This window comes from Miscanthus floridulus, chromosome 8 (assembly GCF_019320115.1).
Source record: "Miscanthus floridulus cultivar M001 chromosome 8, ASM1932011v1, whole genome shotgun sequence".
NCBI classification, from domain to species: domain Eukaryota; kingdom Viridiplantae; phylum Streptophyta; class Magnoliopsida; order Poales; family Poaceae; genus Miscanthus; species Miscanthus floridulus.
Window position 1 is genome coordinate 26,857,310 of NC_089587.1, and position 23,344 is coordinate 26,880,653.

General features: G+C 47.2%; 1 protein-coding gene across 1 annotated transcript; it reads left to right on the forward strand.

The window, feature by feature from the left end:
* Nucleotides 1-5,417: 5,417 nt before the first annotated feature.
* LOC136471397 (cysteine synthase-like) lies at nt 5,418-14,458 on the forward strand. Its single transcript, XM_066469122.1, has 7 exons — nt 5,418-5,498; nt 5,637-5,764; nt 6,678-6,880; nt 6,972-7,100; nt 13,736-13,894; nt 14,036-14,229; nt 14,327-14,458. Exons 1-7 carry the CDS (start codon nt 5,418-5,420, stop codon nt 14,456-14,458), a joined length of 1,026 nt encoding a protein of 341 aa, XP_066325219.1.
* The last annotated feature ends 8,886 nt before the right edge of the window (nt 14,459-23,344 follow it).

Sequence of the window (23,344 nt, forward strand, 5' to 3'; positions counted from 1 at the left end):
CAAAGTTTTATATGGATTGATTATGTATTTATTATCTAGTATAGTTAGGATTTTGGGTTTAGAGATTTAGGCTAGTTAGGTTAGTGAATTTGTTTGTGAACTTACTCATGTTAACTTGAATTTTGTTAATTTGAATACTCTAACGCTTTGTTTGTCAATTTGTAACAGGATGGCCCCTCCCACGCAGCATCTATTGTACCCCATTTTGGAGGTGGAGTACGACGACCAGCACCGAGCACACATCTTGAGTGACAACGACGCAGAGGTGTCCTTGCCTCCTTTGAGGCCCCGCACTCACACCAGGGCGCATCAGTAGGACGAGCGTTATACGCCGTACATACGGCGTGCCGGCTTCCTCGAGCTTGTCCGTGTTGTCAACCACGGTCTTTCGCCCCTTAACCTAGCACTACTTACTGCAGCTGTAGACAGGCGCGAGTGCATTCTTTATACGTAAACTTTCTTGTAACAAATTGAAGGCAACTAACAGTCGTTCTATTCTTATAACAGGTGGAGGCCTGAGACCCACACGTTCCACCTACCTTGTGGTGAGATGACCTTGACGTTGCAGGACATGAAGGCTATTTTAGGCCTTCGGTTGGGGGGACTTTCAGTGATAGGGATAGTTGACAACGATCACTAGAGGGAGCTGGTGGCTCAGTTTACTGGTTTTCTTCCACCGGACGACGATGCTTCCAAGAAAAATAAGTGAGTAATTCAAGCCTATTTAATACTTGCATTGCTTTACAGCTGGCATCAGGTCTCATTTTCTTTGATCAATTGCAGGAAAAGTTCCGGTGTTTCATCGTCCTGGATCACAGAGCGCTTTGAGTACTTGAACCCACAAGCTGAGGAGGCACAGATCGACAGGTTCGCTCGAGTGTGGCTCTGGCACTTTCTTGGTGCTTTCCTCTTCCCAGACACCTCGGGCAACACCATCAGCTGGATCTTCCTTGACATACTTCGCCAGCCGTGGGAGAACATAGCGGGGTACAGCTGGGGCAGCACAGTCCTGGCATGGACGTATCGACAGCTATGTGTTGCCTGCCATCGCACCTCAGGACATGCGAACCTTAGGGGTTGCTCCTACCTACTCCAGGTTTGGTGTTGGGAACGATTGCCCGTTGGGAGGCCTCTTAATAATGGTTTACCGGTAAGTACTTTGGTTCATTATATTCTCCCAGGCAATTAGATATAATGAGATTATTTATTGCTAATTCATTATCGTGTTCAATGCAGCAATGGAACGGGCATGATACACTCTCTACAACTCTGTATATCTGGACGGAAGCACAGTTAGTTAGAGGGAATGCATGGCTCAAGTACAGGGAGTATACGAACGGTCTCGACGTCCTGACACAGCACCAGGTTATGCTCTCTATACTATCGTAGCAGTGTCTTCTTCGATGTACACTATATCACAACCTAACACAATTACAAAATTTCAGGTGTTTTGGTGTCCTTGGGATTCTCCGGAGCTCTAGGACTATCTGAGTCCTGTCACTAGGGACGAGTCACACGAGTATCGCTGCGACGTCCCTCTTATTTTCTTCCATGTGGTCGAGATTCACTTGCCCATCTGGGTCTGCAGACAGTTTGGAAGAATGACAGGCTGCCCACCACCGCTTTACTCCACCAATCAAGTATTGCACGGGTGTGTTATCGATTAATAACAATGCTACAATTTAGAGGTGTGTTTGGTACAACTAATATCATTTTGTTGCAGGTTTGACCACAGGAAGAGGTACAAGACCAAGGATTGGCGCGTGACACATAGCTCGTACATCCATTTGTGGCAGACCAGGGTACCACATGCGGTCCTTGCGAGTCCTCCACACGACCAACACACCTTCGATGAGTACCTGTGGTGGCTTTATAGGTCTACGAGGACACATATCAAGCCTCCGTACACTGACGTGGCGATTGACGAGGACTCGGAGGAAGATGTCATCGAAGATGTGTATGACGTTACCACTAGGGAGGACACACAGCTACAGAGAGCCCCGCTTCAAAGATACGTGGTAAGATACTTTAATGGTACAATTTGTTATCCTTTTGGTATTAAGTATGTATACTAAAACTGTCCAACCGCGTTTCTGTACCCATGCGACACAATTGTCAAGGCTGTCCAACGAAGCAGTGTTCCGGCTTCACGAGTCTAGAGGGCAGGGGCCAGGCGTTCTCGCGGCTTTTGTGGAGGTAAACATAAACTTGTCCGTTTTGAAAATATTTCTTTATTGTATATGCGTTTGGCTAATAAACTAACTTTAACGTCTATTTATGCAAAAGGTGAAGAAGAGATGCAGGAAGCTAGCTCAAAAGTTGAGCTGCATGGACACTCCTTATGAGGATCCGCCACTCCCCGCGCGGTCGGGTGGCACGTCTTCAGCCTCTTTGAGGACACCAGCCAGCTCTTCTCAGCCGATGACGCAGGGTGCCACTTCCGCGGTGCGTACACCATCACATCATAGCGCTGGGAAGGACCCTGCAACCAAGGACGAGGAGGAGGACGATGACGATGACGACGAACCCCCGGGCTTCCGTGGACAGCACAGCCAGTGGGACGAATGTCCGCAGGACGAGATCGGCATGTCTCAGCTAGGTGGTGCCTTGTTTGGCACCCAAGGAGCCTCACAGGTATTAACAAAGATAGTTTGTTTCAATACGTAGCCTCCATGAACTAATGATCATAAAGAATTATAAGTAATCGTGCGTATCATATACCTGCAGGGTACGAGCCATACGCACCGTCGACGCGACCATACCGACGTTGGCTACACTCCCAATGTGTTGCCAACAAATCCGAAGAGACAGAGGCGTCCGAGGGATCCTTACACTCCTGGGTCTTAGTTTGTTTAGGTCAAACGAATATTGGCATCCGAAACTTGCGGGGTTATTTAGTTATGTTATGTCAAACTTATGTCAAAACAATGAATATGTTACGTGGCAGCTTGTCAACTTGCTTCTTATTCGTTTCGTTGAGTCACGACAGCACTGCCGGCGAGATTAAGTACCCTGCGTTCGGGAACCGGTAGTCCCGGCGTATCTAGACACCAGTGGCAATTTTTCGTAATTGATTAGTTAAAATGGTGTATAACTGTATTATGAAAGACGAAAAACTAATCATTGGCTTTTCAAATTCTCTATTCGGTCATGAAAAAACTCAACAAAATACGGGGCGACGCGTTTCGATTCTACCATTCAGGTAGCCCGGGCCGGCGGTAGGCGCAGCGGCCAGGTGGTGTGGCTGCTCGTGCGGTATGTTTGGTCCAGCCGCGCCACGCAAAAGGGCGCGGCACTGCCACGCCATGGTCGGTGGCGCGGCAAGACCCGCCACGTCAGCGGCCCCCCCCCGGCCGGCCCACGCCACGTCAGCCCTGTGCCGCGCCACCATGCATGGCGCGGCACAGGCATTTGGCCACGCCAGGGCAATAGACACGGCCAAAAGTGTTAGTTAAAAAAACCGACAGTGTTAGATTTAAAATTATATTAAAAAAAGGGTTAAAATTAAAAAAATATTCTCCTTTATGCGGGGTAGCGCATGGGAGTGTGTGCGGCCACTCGTTCGGCGTGGGGTGCATGTGGCGCAGGGCAGGGTATGGGAGCACGTGCGGCGACTCGTTTGGGGCAGCGCATGCGAGCACATGCGGCCTCGCCCAGCGTGGGGTGTATGCGGCACGTGGAGACCTGTGCATGCGCTGTGACCAGAGAGAAGGACCGATAGAGAGAGGAGCGTGGGGCCCGCATACTCAATGGCATTGAGCTCCATATGTTTCACGCGTTTAGATGTATATTTTATATTGTTCATCTGGATGTTGCATGTGTTTCATCCAGACGTTGTATGTGTTTTATATGGATGTTGCATATGTTATGGCTATGCATATATGTTGCAAGTGTATATTTTAAATGTTTCATCTGTTTTAGACGTATGTTGCAAGTGTTCTATTTGGATGTTGCATATGTTTCAGTGGCTATATACATATGTTGCAAGCGTCTATTCAAAATGTTTCATCTGTTTCAGACGTATGTTGCAAATGTTTTCACCTGTTTCATATGTATGTTGTAGAAGTGCTTCATCTTGCAACATTACCAGGTGCAGGCAGTCCCCATGGGCGTAGCGGTCCCCACATGCGCGGCAAGCGAAGCGGGCATGGGTGGTCCCCACCTGCATGCACATCAGTATGCACGAGGCGGGCATCAACAGGCATGAGGCGCACAACTGCATGCGTAGTCGCACCAGCATGCGGGGGTGGGTGTGCAGGCGCAACAATTGCATGCAGGGCGGATGTGTCCAGTTGCATGCGGGGGCGGACGTGCATACGGGGCAGGCGGGGCAGCATGCGTGATAGGTAGGACGGGCGCAGCAGGCGGGGCGGGCGTGGATGTCCGGATGCGCCCGTTTTTGTTTGAGTGTTTGTGCCTTCAATTCAAAGAACCATGCTTGGGATAAGAACTCAAATGGAAATGGATGGTTCAAGAGTGGATTTTCTATTGTCGTCTCCAGAAGGAAACCCAATGGAATTCAGACCCAAAGCCCAAAGGTATCAAGAGTTCTTGCTGATATCGACACCATTTTTTTTTGGAAAGATCCGGATATTGCCGGCATGTAATATTAGTAACAAGTAGAAGAGCAGGTTACGGTGCCCAGACGTACAGATAAGACCTGAGTCAGTAAGAATCTGATTAGGTGGAGCATCCAGCGATGATTCCCAGAAATTTGGCGTACTCACGCCACCATTTGAAGTTCTTGCTGATAACCATCAGCCTGTTTGTTTCGGCTTATACGATCGTGGATTATAAGCTGCAATAATATTTTTCTCTCACACCAAACCAGCCAGTAGTACTTCTGGCTTATAATCCACGATCATCTCAGCCGAAACGAACAGGCTGCATACCATTTGTGTTTTTTCTGTGCCATCTGGCTACACATCCATGATACGATTCAAACTGCGCATGCCTAATTTCCAGGAATTTCACAGCAATTGCTCTAAATCTTGGGTACTCCCTATTTGTTGCAGGTTGTGGCAAACTGACAGTGACAAAAATGTTTCTTCTCTTCAGCTAAAGAGTTGCTTGCACACCAAGTAGCAATATCACTTTTAAGAAATTTTGTGGTCTGAAGTTCCGGTCAACTAGTGACTTCTATATCTGACGCAATTCCCCTTTCATGACGTACTACACATTGTCTTGTATGTCAACATGCGTTTTTAATTTTATTCCAAAAGCATCACATGTCAACAAAGTTTCGAGATTGGTTGAAGGGAAGCTTCTTGGATACTGCCCTGGCCTCCTATCTGGGATATGTATAAATAAACAGCAGCATTGGAGCCCCTCCACTCCTACCATTGATTTGTTCAAGAGATTTGAAGCTCCCAGTTCTTGTTGGCGTTGTTGTAATTTGTAAATTAAGCAGCACACACATGGATGTGCAGGAAGGAAGGAAAGGGATACCGTCGTTGCTCTCCTCGCAGGGGGAGTGCATTGCATCGAACATCACACAGGTGGCTGTTGTATTCCCTTTCTTTGTGTCGCATCATTTCTTCCGAGAAATACATGAAAGTGTTGTGCAGTCTGCTAAATTTTTGTTGATGCTTGTTGCAAACCTGCAATTAGTTATGAGTAAACTCTCTGCCTTTCAGCTGATTGGTTGGACGCCGCTGATAGAACTGAAAAATATTGCCAAGAAGGATGGCATAGATGCTCGGCTGATTGGGAAGATTGAGCCGTACCAGCCCCTTTCTTCTGTCAAGGATCGAAGTGCTCTCAGGTGACTGCTCTACTTCCTGAGGTGACATAACATATTGTTCACTTAACGCAGTAATTCAGATACGAAATGGTGAAGCTATCTTAGCATAGAAGTGCCAGTGCGCTATAGCACTCTTGTGAACTGTGATCAAAAGGTTAAGTTCTAGCATTTGTCTCATTGATACGACATATAGTCTTCAATTCTTCATTGTGAGCAAGGGCGCTGTTAATTTAAATATAGTTCAATTAGCAGAAAGATGCTGATCATATGAAATGACTGGCCGTAATGGCACATGACTTAACTGGCACACATGAGGCTTGATTCCTTCTTTTTTTTTTCTCGACCGTGCCCGGGCACGTTTTTCATTAAGCAGAAGCAGAATTTGTTACACCTTAATTAAGCTGGCCACGGTAATCCACTGATTACCAAGACCAGCGACCGAAATAACACGTGGGTGTGATTACACAGTAGTATTTTGCGACAAACCAGCTAAGCACTAGGCCCAAATATCCTTGGCGTTAAACTCGGCCAAATCAAGGTTCATGGCCACTGGGTCAAATTCGCCTGAAAACAACACCTGCAGTGCCTCCTGCTTGGAGGCCGACAAAGGGGCAGCAAAGGTCGCCCGAAACTTTTCAACGACCTTGGCATCAACAGCATTGGTGTCGACAGCGACACCAAGCTTCTCCATAAGAACGTTCTGCGCCTGGAGCGTGGAGTTGGCCGCACGGGGCTTCCTGGCGAGGCGTTCGCTGCGCCTCAGCGTGAACCCCGACTTCGGCATCTTGGACCTCCTGAGCTTGGGGCCAACATGGATGATGGGGGCTTGATTCCTTCTTTAATGTAGATTTCTTTTCTTCGAAATAACATACAACTGTTTGTGATACAACTCAAAGCGTTAAATTGTAACAATTTCGTAATTCTAAATTTGCAGATTGATTGAAGATGCGGAGGAGAAAAGCCTGATCTCACCTGGCATAACAACACTAGTGGCACTCACGAGTGGTAATCTTGGTATTGGTCTGGCATTTGTTGCGGCTCAGAAAGGCTACAGATTCGTTGCCGTCATGCCAGCAAAAATTGCAATAGATAAGCAGATTTTGTTGAGATACATGGGCGTTGAAGTGATATTAGTTGGTAAGTAGCTATACACAATGTCCAATCGTCCATTATACCAATTGAGTAAGTCTCTCTGATAGTCTTATGGGAACCTACTCGTCTCTTGCAGATGCTACAATTAATGGATTCAAGGGGCTACTTGATAGAGTAGAACAGCTTAAGAACGAAATGGAAAATGTTTATGTTATAGACCAGTTCACTAATCCTGCAAATCCCGATGCACACTTCAGATGGACTGGTAACGTGATCTCTTCAATGTAAATTGGATGTGGTAGCAGTATTGTTGGAACTATGTGTTAGATGATTCTTCCTGGAGTTCTTAGAGACTTACAGTATTTTGTCCCACAGTCAATTGCATCCTAGAGTTGCACCATGAAAACATGAACTAAGCACTTACAGTATTTTGTCCATAGTCAGTTGCATCTTGGAGTTGCTCCATGCAAACATGAACTAAGCGCTACAAACTTCTGGAATAAAGCATTCTGCACAACTAACTCTTTCATGGAGTCAAGGCCGTGCTGACTTTTACATGAATACAGAATACACATTTCCCTGAAAGTGTCTACGAAGGACTATGTTTTCTTGATAATGGAAGACTTGGCTCCCAGCCTCTGGCTAATAAGAAGCACACAGCCTAAAAAATAAAAAAGACCACACTCACTCTAGTGGCTATCAATTCATAGACTAGGTTTCGAAGGAGCCACCTATGCACAGAGCCAATGGATAACCACAACCATAACCAACAAAGTTTATTTTCAAAAACCAAAACATTCATGTTTAACCAACCAAATGGACTAACATATAGTTGCGGCACCTTGCAACACTAGTAGTTTCACATCTTTGGCTAAACCCGTTAACCAGCTACCGAACATATGTATGTTAGACATAATCTGCTGCTCCCTAGTCTCTCCTTGGTTGGAGACTGGTCGGCTCGGCCGACCACTCCCTGTTGGGAGTTGGGGACTGATCGGCTCTGCCAAGTTCCTGTAGCAGTAGCAGTATTAGTTGGTAGCTATTACATCAGCCATGACATGGTAGTGGGCTGATGTAAGCTTTATACTGCTAGGAGTAGTTGGTATACTCTGCACCTTAGGAGTAGATAGTTGGTGTACCCTGTACCTTAGGAGTAGGTAGTTGGTGTATCCTGTACCTTACGAGTAGGTAGTTGGTGTACCCTGTACCTTAGGAGTAGGTATTTGGTGTACTCTTATACTCAGGAGTAGGTAGTTGGCCAACAACTATATACCTGGTAAAGGTACAGCTAGAGTTGTATATATTCCATCCAAAGGGCAATGGAATACTCAGTTCAGTTGCCACAAACCAAAGGGTAGGGCTTCGGTCAACGCTGGTGCTTGTGCTGAGTGTGTGTGTGCATTGTTCTTAATCTCTTCTTCTACCTCTAGCCATAGTGAGTGTGTGTGTGTGCTGGTAAGCTAGTTGCTTACCTGTGCAGGGTAGCCAGGGATCAACAAGTGGTATCAGAGCCGTATAAACGTCGTCGCCGGACTAACCGCTGACGATGACGGACGGTTTGGAGATGGGCGACAGTAGCGGCGCTGCTGTGGCTGCCCAACCATGATAGGAGATTGTTGTGCGCACGGTGTGGGAGGTCAGCGGCACCAGTTGACCGACGCTGACTCGTATCAACTATGGCGAGTGGGCGGTGACCATGAAGGTCAAGCTCAGAGCTCGACGGCTCTGGAGTGCTGTTGATAAGGGCACCGACAACGAAGAAGACGATATGTCAGTGTTGGAGGCTATCCTCGCTGCTGTGCCAGTGGAGTACAGGGAGCCGTTGGGGGCAAAGAGCTCTGCTAAGGAGGCGTGGGAGGCCATTACGGCGATGCGCGTTGGTTCCGACCACACAAAGAAGGCGATGGCCCAGCTATTGAAGCAGGAGTACGTCAACCTCAAGTTCAAGGATGGTGAATCGGTGGAGGACTTCTCCCCCCGCCTACAGATGCTCATCAGCAAGCTGAGGAGACATGACATCACCATCAACGAAGAAGAGGCGATCTCCAAATACCTCCACTCCGTACCGACGAAGTACATCCAGATCGCTCTCTTCATAGAGACGATGCTAGATCTGTCCACCCTCACCATTGAGGATGTGACTGGTCGGTTGCGGGCGGTGGACGAGCGCCTAGAGCAAGCGACAGCAACGACAGACAGCGGCAAGCGGCTGCTGACAGAGGAGGAGTGGGCTGCCCGGATGAAGGAGAAGAAGTCCGGGGAAGCCTTCTCCAGCCGTGGTGGTGATGGCAAGCACCGCGGCAAAGCTTCTTCGGAGAAGAAGAAGAAGAAGGTCGACCCCAATGCCTGCAGGCACTGCGGAAAGACGGGCCATTGGGCAAAGGAGTGCCCAAATCGCAAGGAGGAGAAGAAGGCTGAGGCTCATCTAGCGTAGGCTGATAATGATGATGAGGCCACTCTCCTGATGGCGACATTCTATGTACTGCACGACGTTGAGGCTAAGGAGAAGGGAGAGGGGATGGCGGTGGAAGGGCCTAGGAAAGCTCTGAAGGCTGTCAACCTCGATGAATTGCGCACCCAAGTCCACCTCGGACGTGTGGGTGGCGAGCAGGAGCAACGGTGGTATCTAGACTCTGGCGCCAGCAACCACATGATGGGCTCCAAGGCAGCCTTCTCCAAGTTCGACGACGACGTGACCGGCATGGTGAAGTTCGGTGATGGCTCAAGGATGGTGATCCAAGGGCGCGGCACCATCATCTTCTGGTGCCAGAATGGCGAGCACCACGTACTAATAGATGTATATTACATCCCGCAGCTGCGTTCAAGCATCATCAGCATTGACCAGCTGGATGAGCACGGCAGCGAGGTACTGATCAAGGACGGCGTCCTCAGGATCAGGGACCGAGAGCAGCGGCTTCTTGCCAAGGTAAAGAGGTCCCCGAATCGGCTATACCTACTCGACCTCAAGGTGGAGAAGCCCATCTGCTTGGCTACATGGTGCACGGAGGAGCCATGGCTGTGGCATGCCAGGTATGGACATCTCAGTTGTGACGCTCTTGGTCAACTAGAGAAGATGGTGACAGGGCTGCCTCACATCGAGCATGTAGGCGAGCTGTGTGACAGCTGCCTGGCCAAAAAGCAAAGAAGGCTACCGTTCCCGAAGATGGCAAAGTACTACGTGGTAGAGACCCTCGAGCTAGTCCATGGTGACCTCTGCGGGCCAATCACTCCAGCGTCGCCCGATAGGCGCAAGTACTTCATCTTGCTGATGGATGACTGTAGCCGGTACATATGGCTGCAGCTTCTGATCAGCAAGACCGAGGCGGCAGAAGCGGTCAAGAAGTTCAAGGCGCGCATAGAGGCGAAGAGCGGCAAGAAGCTGCGCATGCTGCGGACTGGTCATGACGGCGAATTCACTTCGGTGGAATTCACTGCGTATTGCGTGGATCAAGGCATGGTGCGACACCACACCGTGCCATACTCACCACAGTAGAATGGCATGGTGGAGCGGCGGAACTAGACGGTGGTCAGCATGACTCAATCCATGATGAAGGCTAAGAAGATACCGGCGGAGTACTAGGGAGAGGCAGTGACCACGATGGTGTTTATCCTCAACCGTGCGCCCACCAAGGCCCTGAAGGGCAAGACTCCATTCGAGGCTTGGCATGGACGCAAGCCGAATGTGTCCTTCCTCAGGACATTTGGGTGTGTCGGCCATGTGAAGAACACCATGCCTCACCTTGGCAAGCTGGAAGACAGGAGCACGCCGATGGTGCTCCTAGGCTACGAGGAGGGCAGCAAGGCCTATCAGCTTTATGATCCCAAGAGAGGCAAGGTGGTGATCTCTAGGGATGTGATGTTTGATGAGAAGGCATCCTGGGACTAGGACAGTCCAGGCATGGGGGAAGCTGGCGGCTTCACCAGCACCTTCGTCGTCGAGCTCATGGTCATCCATGGTGGTGGAGACACTAGAGAGGAGGTGTCGACCACTCTAGCAACAGAGCTGAGCACTCCTGGGGCAGTGCCGAGCACTCCGGGAGGGGTGCCGAGCACTGCAAAGGGGTGCCGAGCACTTCAGCAGCAGTGCAGAGCGCTCCAGTAGTGGAGTCAACCATTCCAGGAGTGGTGCCGACTGCTCCAATAGTGGATCCGACCACTCCGGCAGTGGTGTCGAGCGGTCTAGCAGCGTTGCCGACCACTCTGGCAAAACAGGGAAACCGGGGACCATCGATCGAGTTCACCTCCCCTCGAGCGACATCAGTGAGTTTGTGGATGCCTTCCACGACAGCGAGGAGGTTCGGTTTCGTAGGCTGGACAACATCGTCGGCAATGCAGGGGCCATAGGCCTAGCGAGTCGATTGCTCGATGAACCAGAGCTACTCCTTGTTAGTGCCGAGGAGCCACTGACGTTCGTAGTGGCTAAACGAGACACCAATTGGCGATGGGCGATGTTGGAAGAGATGAAGGCCATCGACGATAATGGCACATGGAAGCTGGTAGATCCACCGGTGGGCTATAGGCCGATCGGCTTGAAGTGGGTCTACAAGGTGAAGCGGGACGAGTGCGGCGCCATTGTCAAGTACAAGGCTCAGCTCATCGCCCGTGGCTTCGTGCAGCGTGAGGGCATCGACTTTGATGAAGTCTTTGCTTTGGTGGTGCAAATGGAGTCCGTTTTCTTGCTGTTGGCCATGGCAGCAGCGAAGGATTGGCGTGTCCACCACCTCGATGTCAAGTCTGTGTTCCTCAATGGTGAGTTCGCGTAGACGGTCTTTGTCAAGCAAGCTTTGGGCTTCGCCATCAAGGGCACTGATCACATGGTGCTCAAGCTACGCAAGGCGCTCTATGGGCTGCGGCAGGCCCCTCCAGCGTGGAACACCAAGCTTGACGCCACCTTAGGCAAGCTTGGGTTCACTCGCTGCGCTACAGAGCACGTGCTCTACACGCAGCGACAGGGTAAGGAGGAGCTCATCGTCGGCGTGTACGTGGATGACTTAATCATCACCGGAGTGCGAGTAGAGGACATCGACGGTTTCAAACGTGAGATGGCGGCTCATTTCAAGATGAGCGATCTTGGCATGCTCTCCTACTACCTCGGCATCGAGGTGAGGCAGGGGAAGTAGAGCACGATGACATGGCAGAGTGCAAGTTGTGCGCAACTCTGATGGAGGAGCGGCTGAAGCTGAGCAAGCACATCATTGCTGCAAAGGTGGACGCGATGCGCTACCGGAGTATCATCGGCGGGCTACGCTACCTCACTCATACCTGACTGGACATTGCGTTCGTGGTTGGGTACGTCAGCCGTTTCATGGAGGACCTACGCGAAGATCATTGGTCGATAGTGAAAAGTTGCTACGCTATGTCAAGGGGACGCTCGATCAAGCGATCATCTTGCCCAAGAGTGGTGGCAAGGGAGGGTTGTGGCTCACGGTGTTCAGTGAGGCACCCCTAAGGCAAAGGAGGGTGAGCCGAAGCTCACTGTTTTCAGCGATGCGGACATGGCGGGCGACATTGATGGGCGACGGAGCACCTTCGGCGTGCTTGTCTTCTTTGGAGCAGCCCCCATTGTTTGGCAGTCACTAAAGCAAAAGATCGTGGTGCTATCGACGTGTGAGGCGGAGTACGTCACAATGACCACAACGGCGTGCCAGGTTGTATGGCCGCGCCGGCTGCTGGGCGAGCTGACCGGCGAGGAAGCTCACCCGCCAGCTCTGATGGTGGACAACCAGCCCGCCATCGCCCTCACCAAGAACCCTGTCCTCCACGACCGGAGCAAGCACATCAACATTAAGTTCCACTTCCTCCGGGACTGCATCGATGGAGGGCAGATCATCATCGAGTTTGTCGAGACCGACAGACAGCTCGCTGACATCCTCACCAAGTCACTCGGACGCCTATGGTTTATGGAGCTGAGGAAGATGATTGGCATGGATGGGGTCAAGGCATCGGGCTAGCAGCAGGATTAGGGGAAAAATTGTTAGACATAATCTGCTGCTCCCCAGTCTCTCCTTGGTTGGAGACTGGTCGGCTCGGCCGACCACTCCCTGTTGGGAGTTGGGGACTGATCGGCTCTGCCAAGTTCCTGTAGCTGTAGCAGTATTAGTTGGTAGCTATTACATCAGCCATGACATGGTAGTGAGCTGAGGTAAGCTTTGTACTGCTAGGAGTAGTTGGTATACTCTGTACCTTAGGAGTAGGTAGTTGGTGTACCTTAGGAGCAGGTAATTGGTGTACCGTGTATCTCAGGAGTAGGTAGTTGGTGTACTCTTTCACTCATGAGTAGGTAGTTGGCCAACAACTATGTACCTAGTAAAGGTACAGCTATAGTTGTATATATTCTATCCAAAGGGTAATGGAATATTTAGTTCAATTGCCACAAACCAAAGGGTAGGGCTTCGGCCAACGCTGGTGCTTGTGCTGAGTGTGTGTGCGCTGTTCCCAATCTCTTTTTCTACCTTTAGCCATAGTGAGTGAGTGTGTATGCTGGTAAGCTAGTTGCTTACCTGTGCAGGGCAGCCGGGGATCAACAATGTAATATGCTAGAAGGTTTTGTTAGTCCCAAAGCCATTTGACTCATCCTACAAATCACTTAGGCAACTCGACATTCAAAGAACAAGTGTCTGATTGTCTCATTTTTTGTGACAAAAGTAGCATATCCTGCTTCCTTGACCGTTGTGCTTGTCTTTTGTCCAAATAACTCTCTTCGTTGGTACCACATTAAAACCTTAAATTTTAGTGGTGCTAGAGATGCTAAAGGAAGCCCTTTTGAATCCTTTTGTTTATCTATTGCTAATCCTGTAGCATCATAATCCACAAAAGCACCAACTTTTGACTAGGAGTGAACGTCAGTAAATTATCACTCTATTCCTGAGACTTCTTTTCTATCCTAAAATTTGTTTATAGGACCTGAGATATGGAACGACACAAAAGGCAAAGTGGACATATTTGTTGCTGCAACAGGTTCAGGAGGCACATTGACAGGCACTGGGAGGTATCTGAAGATGATGAATCCATCTGTAAAGCTAATCTGCGTTGAACCAGCTGAAAGTGCAGTAATTTCAGGTAAGACATGTGACCACTATATGTTTTCAAAAAATAACATGTGACCACTATGTATGTCAACATTCCACCGATATATGTTCTTCATAGTTTGCCATGCTTAGTGCGCGGGATCTTTATGTTTGTGTATTATTTGACCTGCAGGTGGTGAGCCAGCGTATCATCAAATACAAGGGATAGGGCCTGGTTTTATCCCAGAAATACTAGACACATCACAAATAGATGAAATCATAACAATAACTTCTGAAGAAGCCATGGACATGGCAAGAAGATTGGCACGCGAAGAAGGATTGCTCGTTGGCATATCTTCAGGGGCAAATGCAGCTGCTTGCTTAAAGGCACGCTCTTTAGTATTTACTCTTACTTTTTCTGCAAATTTTACAGTCATCTATTACTTATTGTTCCATGGTCATATGATTGCGTACTACCTTGCAGGTTGCGGCAAGAGAGGAGAACAAGGGAAAGATGGTTGTGACTATGTTTTCCAGTGGTGGGGAGAGGTACTTGAACTCAGAACTCTTTGCTCAGGTGAAGGAGGAATGCGTCAACATCAACATGGCCTTCTAAATTAAATGTTCAGTTTCAGGCAATAGTAGCATTTTATTGTAGTGCAATGCTATCCTACGGTCTACCTTGCAGGATTTCATTTTATTGTAGTTGTAAGGAGTGCCTTTGAATGTTAAATAAAACCAGGCAATGTATCTTTTCCCTTTTATCAAGAAAGCAAATAAATGTTGTGATTAGTTCCATTGCAGAAGCATGGACTCTGGCTGGTCAATTTATCATTCATCAAGTCGTCAACATGTTATAGTTTTTCATTACATAGATTCAGAATGATATTGTTACTTTCCCGCATTTTTTAACGGAAATGCTGTGCTAAAGGCGTCCAATCGTCTGGACGCTCCCATTCGTGGGCCGCGACACCAGCCCAATGGCCTAATAGTCGTATCTTCTTTAACACTCAAACGCTTCCGTTCTCAAGAAAACTTCCAACACTTGGACACTTCCATTCCACAGCGCCGTGGCCGCACTCCACCGTGCTGCCTCGGTGTTCTCCATGACATTCGAGTGCCCACCGGACTGCATCTCCATCGGACCCGAGCGCGGCCACCCGCCTTCCTCCATCTCCGTCGTGGCCTTCTCCAGCGCGCGGACGACCTTCTCCACCGGAGTGGTGACAGCTCGCGCCAGATCCGTCGCGGTCTTCTCCAGCGGACCTGTCGTGACCTTCTCTACACCTGTGAACTCCACACGCCGACGAGCCTCCATTCCCAAGCAGCAAGGAGATGTTGCGTTAAAAGTGCATGTTGCAAACATATGTTTCAGGTGTTTCAGAGGTATATTGCAAGTGTTTTGTATCGGTTTTGTAAAAGTAGATCGGGATATTGCAAAAGTAGATCGGCATATTGCAAATGTTGCAATGGCTATGCACGTATGTTTCAAGTGTATGTTTCAAATGTTTCATATGTATCAGACGTATGTTGCAAGTGTTTGCATCTAGATGCCAAAAGTAGATCTGGATGTTGCATATACATGCATATTGCAAGCGTATGTTTTAAGTGTTTTAGGTGTTTCATACGTCTGTTGTAAGTGTTTTATCTAGATGTTGCATGTGTTTGTAATGGTTTTCAAGTGTTTTAGGTGTTTTTTGCGAGTGTTTCAGACGTATATTTTAAGTATTTCATCTACTTTCTTTTGTATGTTGTAACTGTTGCATCTGGATGTTTCAAAACTAGATCGGGTGTAGCACATGTGATGCGAGTAGGAAGCGGCTGGCGGCGCCGGCAATGTCCGGGACGGCGTGGGCCCACTGCTGGGGCGCTCGCTCGCAAACCCAACACGCAGAGGTGCTCACTCACTTCCTGAGCGGATACCGTCTGGCGTCCGACGCTAGTGCCTTGGAGCAGACGTCCAGGCACCAGCAAGTCTGTTGTTTTAAGAACCCTACATTGAACAGTCTTTTGTATTTTGAAAAAAAAGATCCAGCCTTATATGTACAAGTACACGAAGGTGCATATATTATTCAAAATCAAAGCAAGCAAGAAAAAGAAAAAAAACTCCTTTCCCCCTATTTTTGGTTCATCTCAAGTAGAGATTTAGAATATTATGCATATAATCATCTGAAAGGAGGATGCAATGTGGTGGCGTACAGATCGAAGATTTGCCGCAATCTCGTATTGGCGGCGTTGTGACACCAACAAGGCTGGTCCATGCGAAAACACTCGAACAAGGAGGCCCAATGTCCTCATTGACCGCCCAGAGTCAACCTGGCCCCAGTTCCCACTTGGGGCTTGGGCAAAAAAGAAGACCGATAAAATCAAAAGATCCTTCCTATAAAAAGGAGATGAGAACACCAATAGGGGACACTGCTTGGTAAATTGGCCGACAGCGGGCAAGCCTAAGGAGCTGGGAGGAATGGGAGTGCCGGACCTGGAAAGATTTGGGAGAGCTCTTCGCCTCCGAAGGCTGTGGCAGGAATGGGTAGACGGCTCAAAGCTATGGGTGGGAATGAAAGTACTGTGCAACAACATAGACCACCTCCTTTCAACTCCTCTACCACAGTCACAATCAGAAAAGGTAACAAGGCTCGCTTCTAGCATCATAATTGGCTTGACGGAGGGGCGCCCAGATACTTAGCGCCACACGTGCGCTGGAAGAATAGGACTGTGAGTCAGGAACTATGCAATGACAATTGGATCCGATCGCTGCGGGCGTATGTGACAACAACAACATAGCTCCAAGAATTTATCGGGCTTTGGATTAGATTGCAAGGGGTGCAGCCGCAGCCTGATGTGCATGACACAATCACTTGGAAGTGGACAGCTGATGGAGTTTACTCCACACGTTCGGCATACTTGATTCAATTCAAAGGATCCCATCAAAAATTCAAGCACGAACTCATCTGGAGGGCGCAAGCAGAAAACAAATGCAAAGTGCATGCTTGGATCCTAATGCACAATAAAGTTCTAACGGCGGACAACCTGCAAAAGAGAGGATGGCTTCATCAGGATCATGGTGCAGCTGCCGCAGCGGGACCCTGCCTGCATTGGCGAATGGTGGGAAGATACAACAAGCAAGATCTGAAATCAGGAACGCAGACGTTTGAATGGAGTACTAATATATATTGTGTGAAACTTTTGGAAGGAGAGGAATAATAGGAATTTTTAGAACTAGTTCAAGACAGCACATCAGGTGCCTTCTTGACCAAAGAGGATATGTGCAAAGGCGTAGGGCTTTTACCTTTGCGGGGCGAAAAAATTGACAATGTAAGGGGTGTATCTACTTTGGCCCTAGGATGGGTGTGATTGGTCCAATGGGTGCCATGTGTACATAAAATATTCTCTTTTCTATACTTAATTGAGCGGCCGAACTTCTGCCTTTTCTTTCGAAAAAAAATCTAGCCCAAGTGAGAAGATACGTGAACAAGTGTGGTACTCTGTCGCTGGAAGCTGGCAAGATTAGTATAAATATATATACATAGAGAGGATTATTCAGGAACTAGGAATCTACTCGTGTTACATTAATCATTCATTGCTGAACCTATTTCCTCTATACCTGCCTCTGGTGCTCTTCCAAATCTCCTTCCTTCTTCTAGCTAACATCTGGTATCAGAGACCAGATCACAATCGGGTTGGTAGAGTTTTGATCGAATCAGTGAGCCGCTGTGTCGATCGGAACTCTTGTAATTCCCCCTGACTGATGATTCGATTTGTGGGTGATGCTCCTATCCTAGATCACGTTCCACCACTTCATCACTAGGACATGGCACGTGTCCTCCTATGAGTTGGCCATGTGTCATCACCTAGCGCTGTCATGTTCCACACTATGGATCTGCCACGTATTGACCCCCTGACTTTTTTCCCTTTTCTGGTTTTCAGAAAATAATCTACATCTTAAAAAAATTCATAACTAATTTACTTTAGCTCTCCAAAAAATATGAAACTTGTACCAAAAGTTTTCTAAAAAATATGAACTATCTCTCGGTGCAATTTCTAGAGTTATTTAAATCTTATCTATTGAGCCTATTCGCTGGTTGGTTTCTAGGCTGATAAGCCCGATTGGTGCTGGTTTGTTGTGAGAGGAAAATACTATTCACTGGCTGATAAGCCCTGGCTAAAACCAACAAGCGAACAGGCTGATTGCATTCTATATTGGATCTTGTTTGTAGCCAGGTTTTCTCGGCCGGGTGAGAAGGTCCTTCTTCTTATTTGTAATGCTGCGGGAGCAGTCTTAACCCTCCGGTTGAATTTTTTTAATAGATTCCAAGATGCCCCCCCAAGAAGGACCACCATGTTAATCGACTACACTAACCCTCGAAGACTCTCGTATCACTACCTACTCGACATCGCAGATGTCATGGCAACACTATTTAGAATTCTATTAAGCATTGCAATGTAGATATACTATCACTTTACATTTATTCATTGCTAGTAGCAGGCTTTTGTTTGAGTTTTTTTTAGAGAACTGGAGGGGCTTTCGCCCCTACAGACATTTTATTTAAAAGTTAAAGTCCAAAGAGGGTACAGCAGCCAAGCAAAGAACTTTTGTTTGAGCTTTGCTTGCCTTGGTTGGAAAACCATTTCGCCCTGATCGCATAGCTTTGCGCTTGCACTATTATATATATGCAAGCCTGACTGCTTGCATTTACTACCACATCATACTTTCCATATGTGCCATTCGTATATGATGTTGTGATGCAGGGTTGAGATGTGATGTGTGATGGCTGAGGATAGCCCGGAGGCCTTCCCCATGAGATACATGGTAGGATATGAGATGGGATCGTTTAATCCTGATGCGGGACAATGGTGAAGCTCTAGAGTTTTCCATGACCTTGACCTATTCTTCTAGAGACAGTACTGATTGGAGTGAGAGGGTTACCATGGTTGCACGGACTACCATGGTGTGGTTCCTCTGGTGGGAACATGGGTCCTCGAGGGATGACGATCCTTGAAGCTATATAGGGAAACGATTTTAAATTTTAAAACTTTTCAGCTACAAATTGTAGATTGTGCCAGCGCTACAACTTTCTTTGACATCATGTGAGCATCCGAGGTGATTGGAAAATTCAAATTTTAAATTTCAAAATTAAGAATTTAAAATAAATGTTTCGAACTCTAAATGACTTTAAATAAAAAACTTCTCAACTAGAAATTTATAGATCGCATTGATAACTACAACTTTGGTATATACCATATCAACATCCAAGACTATTTGGAAATTCTAAAATTTTAATTTCAAAATATGTGAAATTTAAACTAATTTGGAGACTCTAAACCGTTTCATATTAAAAACTTACCAACTAAAAAGTTGTAGATTGCATCAAGATCTATAATTCAAAATTTACATTATTCATCGGACTTCAAATTGAAAAATACGAATTTTTAGACAACTATTTCTAAAGACCGGACGCTCGGACCTCATAAATGTAACATCTCTGTTAATTGATTTGTAGAGACGACAAGGGACCCACCTTTAAAAATAGACATTTAGGACGTGCTTGGTTCCATGTGTACCTTGCCTGGCCTAGACAACACAGGCGACGAGAACCATGCTGGCGTGCATCGCTCCCCGGCAGCTCATGGCCGGAGCATCGCTCCTGGCGTGCATCTCCCGGTGGCTGGCAACTGGCGTGCATCTCCCGGTGCCCGGCGATGCATCTCTCGCGAATCGCGACCGTGTCGCTGCCGCCACAAGATCCACATCTCGGTGCAGCACCTCCACCTCAGCCTCATCCTCCTAGCATGGCAAAATCTCGTAGGTCTTGGGGCCGCCGAGCTGCCGCATCCTCCTCCATACTCCAGCGTCCGAGGAGAAGCGCCGTGCCACCGAGCCTATCTCTGTACCTCATTCAACCGAAGCGTGGTGAGCATGCACCCTATCATTCTTGTTTGGTGGCTGTGAAAAGGATTGGGATATCTATGTACCTCATGGCTTTGTATTCTTGCTTGATTTACTTGTGATATTGTTCGGTGATTTTTGCGAAATCTGTGATTCATGTCTACCCGATTAGAAAGATTACCCTGGTGAATTTTATTCATGCTCATAAGTATGCAGGTTGGGTATTGCAAATTTTTTTATTCTTGTGTCTAGCCGATTCAACGAGCAATTAGTTTATGTTCTATCGTAAATTAGTTTATGTTCTATCGAAATTTATTCATTGCTTACAAGTTGACCCTTGCATCGAGCTTGTCTTCTGAGATAGTTGGATATGTTTGCAATTGTGCTGTTTTGTAATTAAGCATGTAGCATTTTCTAGTTCATATATATGTGAAAAAGGCTGGCATTATCTTATTGTCTTTTCTTTTCCTTGGTTTTTGTAGGAAGGGGCTAAGAAGAATTTCCTGCTACTGCTTCAGTTTTCAATTCCAGAAAACAACATGATCTATCAATTGGTAAGCTGGTCCATTCCTCTTAGCCCCTTCTTGCTTTATGAATCTTACCGTTTCATTTTAGATTGTTTTTTAATTTAAGCGAATTTAGCCCCTTCAATTTCTCCATAGTAATCTCATCCTTTTGTCATTGGTGTTTCCAGCAGTTTATACAAAGCCAGTGTTCATAGCCTTTCATTATGGCATTGACATCACCATCTAGAAAACCTTTACCTTAATGTTAATGAATTTTTAAGGAGTCCATTATGTGCATATCCTTTCAGATTGCGCATTAGTCAGTCACCATTAGTGTAGCATTATTTAATTAAACTCTATGGATTGATCAATTTTTCTAGACTGTGACAGTTTAGGCATCAAACTGTTAACTGATTAATTTTTCCCTTTTGGGCAATACTTGCTATATCGATTGGCTGTCAGTTACTGGCCATCAATGTGTTTGGCTTGATATTTCTAGAGACTGGGTTGTTCAAAAATTATTTGTAATCATTTTCTATATATGGTAGACCATCATGATTGGTTTATTGCCTTGTAGTGTACATCATATGTATATAGCACAACTGTTGACGATCACCAATAGAAGGATCAAGGATGCTGACTAAATTTAAATTCAGTTGTAAGTTTTGCTTTTTAATAGCAGTCTTCAGTCTTTAGTTTCTTCTAGTAATCACCACTTTTGAATCAGGTAGCAGAATATAAGAGATGCATGTGAAAAGAGAGTACATTGATAATAAAGGGACCACAGTTTTGCTTGGGTAAGATTCTGATAAGATAACAGTGGTGTGAAGAGTCATGTATTCCTGATTTTTGTTAGCATCTTTATGTTCTTTTTTTTTGCTTTCCAAAACCTGTTTAATTTGCACTTTATCATGAGTCCATGACCAGCAAGACATATGTTTCTATTTTTTTTTCTTGTGAGGATGCTTTCATCGATCTGGGGAATATCTCATTGGTACATGATGTTAGTATGGTTTCTTGTTTTGTTTACACATGCTTTGTCCAGCGGGTCTGACGTGATAGATTATGCATGACAAATTAATGATTATTTCACTAACAAATTTTTTTGGTTCGCAACAACCGACAGGGAGCACCAGAAGGTCGGCAACATCTTGGTATTTGAAACTGGAGGTCAACCTAAAAGCTAAAGACACGTGCAATTGTTGAAAATAACTTGCAAATTTATTCATAAGTTATTAAAGTTTGTGCTGCCTTCTTAAGTTAGCATTAGAACTAAATTAGGAACTAAGTTGTATTTATTCGGCTGAGATGGTACTCATCAGTTCATCTGGAGCTACTCTCTCTGTCCATGAATAAATCAATTCCTAGAGTTGTCTTGAAGTAACTTTTTTAAATTTGATCAAATTTATATAAAAGAGTGTTAAGAATTATGACACTGAATTAGTATTATTAGTTACACTATGAAATATATTTTTGTAATATGCTCGTTTAGTTTTATAATTTTTCTATAAATTCAGTCAAATATTAAAAAAATTAACTTAAGACAATTCTAGGAATTGATGTATTCAGGATGGGGAAGTATTTTTAATAGTTATATGGACGTTTGTATCTCATAGAATGTATGAAAGTTGATTAAGGAAAGATGATTTGAAATATCAGCATATTTTGTATGTTTCTTTCTTTTTGTTTTTATAATATTTTTGTGAACTTACTAAGTTTTTATTTGGAGTTCAGAATATTGCGCAATTTATAGATTACAACAAGCAAACTCAATCAATATAGTTTTACTATGTTAGCCTGACACATAAGCACAAGCGGCTTGAGATTGACACAGACACGGGGACGTAAGTGTCGGATACCTTAGAATGGGGTACCCCAAGCAAACATCAAATGGGTCGCTAAAATCCCATCTAAAAAATAAAGCTAGAAGGTAAGCCGTGGGCCCCTCACCTGCCACGACCGAGCCCACTGGGTCCTCCTCCTCCTCGCCTCGAGCCTCGAGCAGCAGGTCTCGGCATCCTGACACAAACTCCGCCTCGCGCGAGGCTCCCCAGGGAAGGCCTCGGCAGGGAGCGCCATCTCCGTCTCGCCCGAGGCTCTCCAGGGAAGGCCTCGGCAGGGGGTACATTCTCCGTATCGCACGAGGCGTCTCGCGCAAGGCCTCGGCAAGGAGCCCGATCTCCGTCTCGCGCGAGGCCTCAGTCTCCGTGTCGCTCGAGGCCGGGTCGCCCGCAGCCCGTCACCCCCGCCTCGACCGACCCTCCAGACAACGCGTCATGTCTCATTAATGCTTCAACCACTCCTGCAATCTCAGCCGGACGACGGCTTAACGCCACAGAATGGCCGACGCGACCCGAGGTCGCATCAGCGCCATACCGGCCGGGACAGGGCACGGCGGGTATTACTGGCCACTGTGTCCTAACACTGTGTCCATGATCAGCGCCATACCGGCTGGGATAGGGTACGGCGGGGATTACCGGCCACTGTGTCCTAACGCTGTGCCCACGATCAGCCGCCCACTCGAGGCCTCGGCACTGTACACCAAGGTCTCGGCGATCTTGGGGTTCACGCCTGCCGAGACCCCTCCACCACGGTGCAGCCTCGGCATCGACCAAGTCTTGGCCTCGTGCACAGTCCGTCCACAGTGGCTTGCACGTTCACCGCCGCACCCACTCCGAGGCAGTCCCGGGGTTCCCACGACGCACAGAATCTGATGGGACGACCACGCCGCTCCAGTGCTCCAAGGACGGACCACTCCGACGACCACGCCGCCACAGGAATAGGCTACAGGGCCCGGACACGCCGCCTCTGTTCACACGACGCCGTATAGTTAGCTCATGTACCGTCCTAGTCCTCCCTTCAGGCTATAAAAGGAGAGGACTTGGGCCGTTTTAAAAAAACGAAGGAGAACACCTTGTAACACACACACACACGCACATCCCTGCCGCCTGAGAGCAACGTCTCAAGCGGCCCGCACGACACCCTGCCGAGACCTGGGACCAGCTTCCTCTCTCCTTTAGCTTGTAACCCCCTACTGCGAGCACTTCGGTGCAAGGAATACAAGATCGACCTCTCAGACTGGACGTAGGGCCTCGATTGCCTGAACCAG

Coding starts and splice junctions, on each gene's coding strand:
- LOC136471397 (XM_066469122.1), top strand. CDS start 5,418: ATGGATGTGCAGGAAGGAAGGAAAGGGATACCGTCGTTGCTCTCCTCG. Junction 13,895..14,035: donor TGAAAGTGCAGTAATTTCAG/GTAAGACATGTG, acceptor TTTGACCTGCAG/GTGGTGAGCCAGCGTATCAT. Junction 14,230..14,326: donor ATGCAGCTGCTTGCTTAAAG/GCACGCTCTTTA, acceptor ACTACCTTGCAG/GTTGCGGCAAGAGAGGAGAA.